Source organism: Mustela putorius, unplaced genomic scaffold (assembly GCF_011764305.1).
Source record: "Mustela putorius furo isolate JIRA1106 unplaced genomic scaffold, ASM1176430v1.1 tig00000129_pilon_pilon_pilon, whole genome shotgun sequence".
NCBI lineage: Eukaryota > Metazoa > Chordata > Mammalia > Carnivora > Mustelidae > Mustela > Mustela putorius.
In genome coordinates, this window is record NW_025421290.1 from 9,527,373 (window position 1) to 9,539,811 (window position 12,439).

At 35.0% G+C, this 12,439-nt stretch overlaps 1 protein-coding gene across 2 annotated transcripts in view; it reads right to left on the minus strand.

Moving 5' to 3' along the window:
* WDHD1 (WD repeat and HMG-box DNA binding protein 1) overlaps positions 1-12,439 on the minus strand; it is a 65,967-nt gene that overhangs the window by 24,916 nt on the left and 28,612 nt on the right. For both annotated transcript variants that reach the window (XM_045069677.1, XM_045069688.1), the window contains 4 exons: positions 10,416-10,626; positions 6,870-7,057; positions 5,327-5,511; positions 1,540-1,781 (listed from right to left, as the gene is read on the minus strand). In XM_045069677.1, the coding sequence (XP_044925612.1) occupies positions 1,540-1,781; positions 5,327-5,511; positions 6,870-7,057; positions 10,416-10,626 (826 nt within the window). The remainder of the gene's footprint in view (positions 1-1,539; positions 1,782-5,326; positions 5,512-6,869; positions 7,058-10,415; positions 10,627-12,439) is intronic.

Genomic DNA, 12,439 nt, shown 5'->3' on the forward strand with positions numbered 1-12,439 from the left:
AATAAATACTGTCCATGAGACTTTTATTTCAGTTACATTTACAGATATGTACAGAATAGCAATGTAGAATGTAGTTCTTATTAGGGCTAAGAGTCAAAAGACTGAAAGTTCCTCATCTAGAGAAGGTACTAGAGAAGCAGGGCTGTGATAGAGTCCTGGAGCACTCCAGCCAAGAGGCTGGCATAGGAGGTAGAGCCAGAAGAATAGCCAAAGGAGTTATCAGTAAAAAAACATCTAGAGTGATGTTACAGAATCCAAGAAAGGAAAGAGCTGGGTAGGGGATGAGTAAAATAGGTGGTGGGGTTTAAGGAATGCACCTGTGTGATGAGCACTGGTAATGTATGGAATTGCTGAATCATTATATTGTACACCCGGAACTAATATAATACTGTATTTAAACTAAGTTGGAATCAAAATTTTAAAAAAGAGAGAAAGATGGAACTAGAGTGTACTGTGCTAAGCAAAATAAGGCAGTCAGAGAAAGACAAATATCATATGATTTCACTCATATGTGGAATTTAAGAAACGCAACAGATGAAGATAGGGGAAGGGAAGGAAAAATAAAATATGATAAAAATAGAGAGGAAGAAAAAGCATAAGAGACTCAATAGTTAAGAGAACAAACTGAGGGTTGAGGGAGGGGAGGTGGGCAGGGGGATGGGTTAAATGCATGATTGGTATTAAAGAGGGCACATTTGTGATGAGTACTGGGTGTTATATGTAAATGATGAATCACTAAATTCTACTCCTGAAACCAATACTACACTATTTATGTTAACTTGAATTTAAATAATATTTTTAAAAAATAGAAAATGTGTTTCTAATGGAATTATTTAAAAAAATAAGCATAAAAAGATTATCAGTACTCTTCCTTCTTTTCTTAAGTAAGCTCTAGGCCCAATATGGGGCTTGAACTCATGGCCCTGAGATGAAGGTTGCCTGCCCCCTATCAATAATCTTGATAAAATCAACAGCCATATTGGTCTAGAAATGTTAAACATAGTTTTTTCCATTTGTACAGGGGTAACGCACTGTATTAAATATGTAAGGTCTTATCTACATGGGTTTGATTACAGAAACTAATAAAGTATTCTCTAAATAATGAAAAAAAAATAATAATCTTGATAATATCAGTCCTGACACATAGTGATGGGTACTGAAGACAGAATATGAAATGAAGGAAGCAGCAACTTTTTAAGTCATATTCAAACTGTCTTGGTCCTGTACACTAGAAGTTAGTTTATTTTTTGAGGCATTTAAACTCTGAAAATTCTTACAGGATTTAAATATGGAAGTAACTAAACATGGAATTCTTTCTACAATACAGTTTTCCTACAAATAAAATATTTTCCTTTTCATTACTATAAGTGAATACAACAAAATTCTGTAAATTTGAAGACCATACTGATTCAAATACAAAATGAATGCAAAAGCAGGTATATAACCCAAAACAAAATAAAAGAAAGAGAAAAATTCTCAAGTAATTTTCATTTTACTTCAGGTCTCAGTAAAATTATAAAAGACTAGGAAAAAACCTACCTCTATGATAAACAATGAAAAGCTGTTCTCCATGTCCTGCCATTGATACTATAGGGCCAGGAAGACTGAAGATCTCTTTCTGAACACCTCCAATAGTGAACAGTCGAAGGAGCATGGCACTAGTGGCAGCAGCTGCCCATCCCAGACCAAGACATATGGCTTCAATATCTTCATTCTGAGGCATATCTACTAACCACTCTTTGCTTGAATCCCAAGAACTGAAGTGCAGACAGTGAAGCTTGCTAAAAATTAAAACAAGACAGAAACAAACTTTCATATTTGCTATTTTATATCTATAAAACTAATCATGATACCCCAGTGACAAAACCAAATAGCTAATTTTTCTATTAAATATAAATAGTCCAAAAATAGCTTTGAAAAAGTAATTATGAAATATCCTTAAAATGGACTATATTAAAGCCATTTAACAGTCATGTTAACAGGAAAGTGCTCATAGCTTAATGTTAAATGAAAACAGGCAGACTAAAATCTGCAGAATAGGACCTTAGGTTGCAAATATACAGAAAAAGATGACTAAATTTTAAAAAAGAGATGAAGCATCAAAATGTTAAAGAGTTCTTTCACTGCCAAAAAAATTTAATACAGGAAAACAAAAGAAAAAAGGAAAAAAAAAAATCACACAATCCCACCAGCAAGATCACCAACCACTGCAAACAATTTGATGTTTCCAGTCTTTTTTCTTTGCATACATACAGACACATAAGTTATTAAAGTTAAGTTTGGGAATGCAGATACTATAGTATTCAGAAACAGAGGTAGTACTGATTTTCTGAAGAGTAATTTAAAATTCTATTTTTTTTTTTTTAAGAAATGTATTTATATGAGAGAGAAAGAGAGAACAAGTGCCTGAGTGGGGGTAATGGCAAAGAGGATGTAGCAGACTCTCTGCTCAGCAGAAAGCCTGATGCGGGGCTCAAACACAGGACCCTGGGATCATGACCTGAGCCAAAGGCAGACACTTAACCAACTGAGCCACCCAGGCACCTCTAAATTCAATTTTAAAATGAAAAGTCACATTGTATATAGCTATGAAATAACATATCCAGGAAAACAGGGAAAGATATCTGAAATCAAAATTGCACATGGAAACAAATGTTCTAATTATGTGAAGACTCTGAGTTGGAGACACTGAGTCAACAGTGGTTTATTTTAGTGTACTAATTTAATTCAATAATGAGGTATTGAAAAAAATAATGAAGTAGTATGTGGATTTTACAATGTGTATATTAGGAAACCAATTAAAATGTTAAGATGAGTTTCTCAGACTTTAATGCAAACTCAAGCACCTGTAGATCTCATTAAAATGCAGATTCTGATTTAGGTCTGGGGTGGAGTCTGAGAGTCTGTTTTTGACAAGCTTCAAGTGACCCATGCTCCTAGTTTGCGGACCACACTTAGAGCAGCAAGAAGCTAAGGTATCCGATTAGGATTTTAATTTCAAATCACCTCAGAGTTGGTAAAACCTATAATCAAGTGTATAAGCATTAAAATCAGCTGAAAAATCAGGAAAAGGCAATCTGGCTGAAATAACAGAAAGACGAATAAAAATTTTTCTTCTTCTTTAAAAAAATATGGATGGATTCAGCACTCCACTGCTTTTCCATCATAATTTTGTCTATGTATCTACTTAACAAATATCATTCTGCCCTCTCCCTTTTTAAAAAGAGTTTCAATTCGGGGCGCTTGGGTCACTCAGTGGGTTAAAGCCTCTGTCTTTAGCTCAGGTCATGATCCTAGGGTCCAGGGATCGATGCCCGCACTGGGCTCTCTGCTCAGCGGGGAGCCTACTTCCTCCTCTCTCTCTGCCTGCCTCTCTGCCTACTTGTGCTCTCTGTCTGTCAAATAAATAAATAAAATCTTTAAAAATATTACATAAAAAATTTTTTTAAAAAAAGTTTCAATTCTATTTTATAATGACAAAAAAACCCAAAAAGCAGAAAAAAATCCAGGTCAGTAGTTGTCCAAGGCTGGTATTAACTGCAAAGGGATACAAGGGAATATTTTTGAGAGATAAAAAAACATTTTGAGGAGCACCTGGCTGACTCAGTCAGTACAACATGTGACTCTTGGTCTTGGGGTTATGGGTTTGAGCCCTACACTGCTGTAGGGATTACTTAAAAATATAGCAGCAATGTCCACAACAGCCAAACTATGGAAAGAGCCGAGCTGTCCACTGACAGATGAATGGATGAAGGAGATGTGGTACAGGGACACCTGAGTGGCTCAGCTGGTTAAGCGTCTACCATCGGTTCATGTCATGATTCCGCACTGGGCTCCTTGCTCAGTGGGGAGCCTGCTTCCCCTCTGCCTGTTGCTCCCCTCGCTTGTGTTCTCTCTCTCCTTCTCTTTCTCTCTGACAAATACATAAATTTAAAAAAAAAAAAAAGTAGACACACACACACACACACACACACACACACACACAGGAGTATTACGCAGCCATCAAAAATGAAATCTTGCCATTTGTAATGACAGGATGGAACCAGAGTGTATGATGCTAAGCAAAATATGTCAATCAGAGAAAGACAATTATCATGATTTCACTCAAATATGGAATTTAAGGGGCGCCTGGGTGGCTCAGTGAATTAAGCCTCTGTCTTTGGCTCAGGTCATGATCTCAGGGTCCTGGGATCGAGGCTCTGATTTTCTGAGCCTACATCAGGCTCTCCGCTCAGCAGGGAGCCTGCTTCCCCTTCTCTCTCTGCCTGCTCCTCTGCCTACTTGTGATCTCTGTCTGTCAAATAAACAAATAGAATATTTAAAAAAATATATTTAAAAATGTGGAATTTAAGAAACAAAACAGAGGATCATAGGGGAAACGAGGAAAAAATAAAACAGGGCAAAACCAAAGAGGGAGACAAACCATAAAAGACTCTTAATAATAAGAAACAAACTGAGGGCTGCTGAAGGGTATGCGGTTGGGGTGATGGACACTAAGAAGGGCATGTGATGTAATGAGTACTGGGTATTATATAAGAATGATGAATCACAGGTCTGTACCTCTGAAACCAAAAACATATATGTTAATTAAATGAATTTAAATTAAAAATTTTTAAAAATTTTAAAAAATTTTTTGACTGTGACAGTTGATACATACACATTCGTTAAACTCACTAAACTGTATACCTAAGAAGTACATTTTATTATACATGAATTACACTAATAAAGTAAAGTTAAAAAGGGGGCAGGGGTTTGTACAAAAAGAAATCTAGAAAAGATACATACCAAATTGTTAACAGTGGTTATATCTGAAAGTAGAATTCTGGGGGGGATTTTTATTTCCTAAAAATCCTGTACTGCTTGTTTGTTTACAATATATATATTAAATATTATGTAATTGTGTCTATAATATATAAGCAATTACAGAGATAATTATATAATTATAATTATATACCATATTATATACATCTATATATCATACATATCTTACAATAGTAATGAAACAGAGTAACAATGTTTTATCTAACTCTTTAGTTTCTCTTGCAATTATAAATTGTTGATTGTATCATGTCATTTCCCCTGCCCCCCCACAATGCAGGGCTTGAACTCACAACCCTGAGATCAAGAGCTGAGCTGAGATTAAGAGTCAGATGCCTAAACCGAATGCGTCACCCAGATGCCCCATGCCATCCTGATTTGTAGTTAGAGACTGTAAAGGACAGGACAATTAGGCAAAAAGAGACATGTTCTGAGGTATTATGTATGAAACTCTTCTGTATCTAACAATCCAGCAGTGACCAATTCTTCCTAATAATCTGAAATTTACCTTGGTAGTTCATCAGTACTTTCACATGCCAACAAAATAGCTTCATAAGATAGATCTGCTACTGTGTAATTCAAAGTGTTTGATAAGTGTGTTGCGTGGTGTATGGAGGTATCATGGAACTCCACATCTATGGCATTGTCTTGCTCATCATTATAGCAGCGAATAATTCCAACAGAGTTCCATACCTATAAACATTAAGGTTAAATACAAGTCTGAGATAAATTAAAGGTCCTAAAATCAGTGGACTAAAGTAGTACAAATTAATAAATATTATAATTCAGTCTGTATTGAAATTGAAGTTATGGGAGCAAACACAGCTTAACTACCTTTAAATAGTTTCAAGTAACAGTAGTGACATCAGAACTACAATTACTACCTACTCTTTTCATAAGAAGGCACATAAATATTTAGTAGCAAGTGGAGTATTTCATTTAATATTTTAAAAATTACGTGACTGCCATAAAAAAATACAATTCTGAACAACCAAACTATTAAATTCCCCAACAGAAATATTTTAAAAATTTACTTACTTATAAATATGGATATAAATGACAGCATATTTTCCTGCTCCAACTAACTATTTTATATCGTAGGAATAAATATATACATTTTAAGGCAACATAAACCAATACCATTAAACATAAACCAATACCATTTAGAAAACTTATCTTCCACCCATATATACTACAGGCTCACACTTTCCTCTACTACAAACAACTATAAATAAAATATGTAACAACAAGAAATTAAGACCTATTACTTGATGATGACTACGGACACCAATTAACAGTTTTATTAATATAAAACAAGACTTCTAATATTTACATACAAATTTATGCCAGGCCTATCCTTTCAAAAAGGACAAGAGGCAAAGTCCTCAGTGGAAAGCCTCAAATAAATAAAAATATTAAACTTTTTAGTTCTCAGAACAAAAAGCTAATATATTCATTCATCCATTTAGGAAATATATTCTTAATGCCTACTGTGCCATACCTTGTTTTAAGTGCTATCAGTAAACAAAACAAAAAACATTTCTTATCCTTCTGGAGTTTATATTCCAGTGGGATGGGGTGGGGAAAAGGGGCAGATAGTTTGTTTTCCATAGTACCTATCATCTTCTAATATATTATATTAGGAGCCGCCTTCAAAAAATACCTTCTAACCAGTGTTTTGGAATCAGTATAAACTTCTATATAAAAATATGAGAAATAAAGTTTGGAAGTACAATCAAGAGATATTGCAAGATATATAGTCACATTATGTTCATTATGTCACTTTGCAAAGCAGATTTTTTTTTTTTGCAAAGCAAAATTTTATTTAATGTGATTTCCAATAATAAGGTTGAAATAAGGTTAAAACTGTAAATTAACCATAAAATAAATAAACCACAAAATTATAATGAACCAAAGTGCTTTTGGCCAGTTAATCAAGGTTTTAAAAAATATTTCGTACCAAACAAAACTAACTATAGTGAGATAAAACACTTACAATTTAAAGAGTTAAATAAAACGATTTTAAAGTTAAATGTAGATCCAAGGCTTACCATGAACCTATGCGTGAGATGCATGGGAGTAGAACCTGACTGGAATGGCTTTTGCCGGGGAGTTGGCATTGGCCCATCATAAAACGGCCTTTGGGATGTTACCAGTGGTAGATTATGAATGCTGTTGGCCTGATCATCTTCGTCTTCCTCTTTGGAAAGACTAGAACCAGCTTTTAACAAGGTAACATCTAGAAAATAAAAAATCATACTTAGAGAATCATAAATACCAATGATGTAGAAAAAGGAAAGCATTATGAAATCTAAATAAACTTTTCTATTCATATTTAATAATACTAGCATGCTATCTGCCTCTTCTACTATGTTAACATTTACAGTGATGGTACAAAACAATAGAGGGTAAAACTGTTGGTGTGGCAGTGGCACCAGTCTGTATTAGTAGTCAATTCATTGTTAACCACCACTCAATTGCTATAAAAATATTAATTCTGTTGAATCTTGATCCAACATAGATTTTTTAAAAATGTTCTTTGTGCTAAAATACGAAGTGTGCATAAAGAGTGACGTCCACCTCAAAAAAAAAAAAAAAGCATTTGTGCAACTGAGTTGTAAGCTGAACTAGTTGATTTTTTCACAGAACACCATTTATACTTCAAAGAATGCCAAATAAACTATGGCTATGCAGTCTTTGGTATTTGGTAAACATTTTCTTTAAATAAATGAAGTTAATCATTTAAGAAAAAATAACTGACAGAATTTGTTGTCAATGATAAAATTTGAGTTTTCAAGCAAAAATCAGAATATTAGAAAATGGGGCACCTGGGTGGCTCAGTGTGTTAAGCCTCTGCCTTCAGCTTGGGTCATGATCCCAGGGTCCTGCGACTGAGCCCCAGATCGGGCTCTCTGCTCGGCAGGGAGCCTGTTTCCCCCTCTCTCTGCCTGACTCTCTGCCTACTTGAGATCTCTCTCTCTCTCTCAAATAAATAAATAAAATCTTAAAAAATATATATTAGAAAACTTGTACCTGCCACCATGTCATGCCTGACTGCTTCCTAATATTTAAAAACTTCTGATGAGATTGGTGATGATACTGATACTGGATAATAGTGTCAAAATTAAAAGACCTGCAGACCTATAGTGAACCAGTATTTTCCAAATTACCAATGCATATATTTTAAAATCAAACATGGTAAATTAAAAGATTCATTCAAGTCAGACCAATGGATTTTAATGTAATACAGCTGGAATATTCACTGGAGTTTCTGGATTTCACATTGCAAGTAAGTTGAGTTTTTCAGTACAGAAGCAAAGAAGACTATCTAGAAGTATTTCTTTTCTTTTCTTTTTTTTTTTTTAAGATTTTATTTATTTATTTGACAGACAGGAATCACAAGCAGGCAGAGAGGCAGAGAGAGAGAGAGGAAGGGAAAGCAGGCTCCCCACTGAGCAGAGAGCCTGATGTGGGGCTCGACCCCAGGACCTTGAGATCATGACCTGAGCCGAAGGCAGAGGCTTTATTTAACCCACTGAGCCACCCAGGCTAGAAGTATTTCAACAGGCTGTTAAAATACTCCCTTTTCAAACTACATGTTCATGTGAGCCTGAATACTATACACATACATCAAGTAAAAACAACATATATGACAACAGACTGAACTCTGAGGCATTATGAGAGAATTCAAGTCATCTTCTATGCTAGACATTAAAGAAATTTTCAAAAGGATAAAATAATGCCAATTTTCTTATGAAATTTTTTCATCTGAAACATTATTATGTATACATAAATGAGTTTATTGTTATTTTAAAGTAAATATTTTTTAAATTTCTTAGTTTTAGTTTCTACCATGGTAAATAATGATGTAACTCCACAAATAATTTTGAGATCCTCAAAAGTTTTTAAGAATGTAATGAGCAGGGGTGCCTGGGTGGCTCAGTGGGTTAAAGCCTCCGCCTTCAGCTCAGGTCATGATCCCAGGGGCCTCTGCTCATCAGGGAGCCTGCTTCCTCCCCTCTCTGACTGCCTCTCTGCCTACTTGTAATCTCTATCTGTCAAATAAATAAATAAAATCTTAAAAAAAAAAAAAAAGAATGTAATGAGCTCCTGAGATCAAACATTTGAGGACTTCTGTTGTATAAAACCCGTATGATTTAAATGTAGCACAATTTACCACCACAAAATGGTATTTAGCATTTGATAATACCACTTATTTGATAATGATACATTTATTTGATAATGTTAAATGTACTATTTTAGCATGTAAGTTGTTGCAACAGGCACTTTATAAATTTTTATTTTATTTTATTTATTTGTTTGACAGAGAAAGAGACAGCGAGAGAGGGAACACAAGCAGGGGAAGTGGGAGAGGGAGAAGCAAGCTTCCTACTGAGCAGGAAGCCTGATGTGGGGCTCGATCCCAGGACTCCGGGACTATGACGTGAGCCAAAGGCAGATGCTTAACAACTGAGCCACCCAGGCACCCCTAAAGTGTTCTTTCAATTGTTATCTCTATTTCTTTAACAGATACTATACTATTCGGGTTACATATTTCTTGAGTTAGCTTGGTAGCTTATATCAAAGAATCATCCATTTTATCAAAGTTGTTACATTTATGGGCACAAAGTTGTTCATAACATTCTCCTTTATTCTTCTGTTATTAATAGCAGTGCTATCTTATAGAAATGAATTATATGTATAATTTTAAATTTTCTAGTAGCCATATTTTAAATAGTAAAAAAAAAAACCCAGGTCTAATTAATTTTAATATTATTCTATGTTAAAACATTATAATTTCAACACGTACTCATGTACAAAAAGGACTAAAATATTTTACACTCTTCTCATATTCTCTTCAAAATCTGGTTGCGTTTCACACTTACAACACATCTCATTTTAAACTAACCACATTTCAAATGCTCAATAGCCACAGGTAGTTAGTGGCTACCATACGAGATAGTATAGGTCTATAGGATCTATGGGGATGAGTCGCCTTTCATCACTTATATTAGTCATTTGGGTCTTCTTTTCCTTTCTGGTCAGTCAGATTCAATGACTTTACCAATCTTTTTAAAGAACTAGCTTTTGGTTTCACTGACTTTCTTTATAGGTTTTTGGTTGTCAATATCATTGAATTGTTTATTTTCTTCTTTCTGCTAGTATGGATTTTAATTTCCTCTTAATTTTCTAATTTGCTAAAGCATAAGCTTAGATCATTGATTTGAAACCTTTCTAACAAGTATTTTTTTTTTTAAAGATTTTGTTCATTTATTTGACAGACAGAGGTCACAAGTAGGCAGAGAGGCAGGCAGAGAGAGAGAGAGAAAGAAGCAGGCTCCCTGCTGAGCAGAGAGCCCGATGTGGGGCTCGATCCCAGAACCCTGGGATCACGACCTGAGCCGAAGGCAGAGGCTTAACCCAATGAGCCACCCAGGTGCCCCCAAGTATTTGATATTACACATTTCCCTCTGTACACTGCATTAGCTACATTCTGTAAATTTAATAATGACTTCAAATAAAAAAATCTTTTCAATGAAAAATTGAAAAGATCAATCAATGGGATGCACAATCATATCCACAAAATCAACACATACCAACTGAATTATCATCATCTTCTAGGATGTGACTTCGTTGTCTAGGACGACCTGAGGCCAGCATGAGGTCATCATCTTCTTCCTCATCATTTATAATCCTCTTTGAAAAAGAGGGAGTCTCAACTGCATTGTCATTTAGAAAATCACCAGCATTATTTGCATCATCTCCATCAAAAAGATCATTGTAATCCTTTTCCACTTTGCTAGATACCTTGAACAAATTAACACAAATTACAAAGTATCAGTGAACTATTTAGATAGACTCCTTTACTCAAATGGCAATTCTGTAATACACACCTATACATTCTACCATGTAAGCAAATGTACCTGACAAGAATAATAAATGTATTTACAAGGACTGTATTTATATTTATGTGAGAACTAGTCATTACTTTAAGTGCCTTACAGACTAAGGATGGGACAGGAGTGCAGGACAGATATGTAAAGAACTACTGTATATATACCCAAATACAAGGTAAGATTTTACTCCTCAAAGGTCATTCTCCAGAGAAGTCACCTTAAGTCCCTAAAAATGTCTTTTATTATAAGATTCTCTCATTTACTTTTATTAAATTGATTTTATACTGCTTAGGTAGGATATGTTTGCTTTCAATGATCTCAGTTAAAGCTAGTTTTTTTGTGGGCTTTCTTTTGATGCTTATAAAAGTAAATGGATAGAACCAACAGACAAAGGACGCAAGAAAATTCAACACTAATCCCTGATTACTGGGAATATGAACAATGTAGATGTAGAATCTACCTTTGTAGACCCCAGATGACTGTAAACAGTTTTTTAGATCACATTACTGTATTTGTTGGGTAATCTCCATGCCCAACGAGCGGCTTGAACTCACAACCCTGAGATCAAGAGATGCATGCCCTACTGACTCAGAAAGCTGATGAGATCACTTTAAAAAGTGAATAGTGGGCTCCTGGGTGGCTCAGTCGGTTGAGTGTCTGAGCTGAAGCTCAGGTCATGAACCCAGGGTCCTGGGATCAAGCCCCATGTCTGGGTCCTTACTCAGCAGGGAGTCTGCTTTTTCCTCTGTCCTTCCCTCTGCTCATGCTCTCACACTCAAATAAATAAAATCTTAAAAAAAAAAAAGAAAACTAAGCAGATACACTGTAGAGCTCACAGGTGACTCCCATAGTATAAATGAATGTACAAATGCTCAATACATTTGTTATTGTATAACAATTTTTTTTACAACTGTATAACTGTACAAATGTTAAGCCAATGGAAGCTTATAGTTTGGTAAAAATTCTTTTTTTTTTTAAATTTTATTTATTTATTTGACAGAGTAAGAGAGGAAATACAAGCAGAGGAAGCCAGAGAGGGAGAAGCAGGCTTCCCGCTGAGCAGGGAGCCCAAAGTAGGGCTCGATCCCAGGATGCTGGGTTTATGACCTGAGTCGAAGGCAGACATTTAATGACTGAGCCACCCAGGCACCCCTGGTATAAAATTCTAATGAGAGCACCATCAACAGATTCAAAAAGACTTTATCACAAATCTTTTAGATGGAAATACATAAAATTGTGTTCTAGAAAACTAGAAAGGAGAGAACAGAAATAAAAAATGCTTCTAAACTCTTATATTTAAACATATGATCTGAAAATAATAATTAAGAACTAAATGCTCTAGGAAGGTTTGCTTTTTTTAAATATTTAACTATTTTATCTTTAGTCCTAGGAGTTTACATACTCACTTGGGTTAAAAACTTTTTTTGGATTTTCTTTTTAAAAAATGAGGAATTTTATCGGAGAAATTAAAATCAAAACCTCATTGAGATACCACCACCTTATACCAGTTAGAACGGCCAAAATTATCAGGACAGGAAACAACAAGTGTTGGAGAGGATGTGGGGAAAGGGAAACACTCTTACACTGTTGTTGGGAATGCAAGTTGGGGCAGCCACTTTGGAAAGCAGTGTGGAGATTCCTCAAAAAATTAAAAATAGAGCTATCCTATGACCTTGCAATTGCACTACTGGGTATTTATCCCAAAGATACAGATGTAGTGAAAA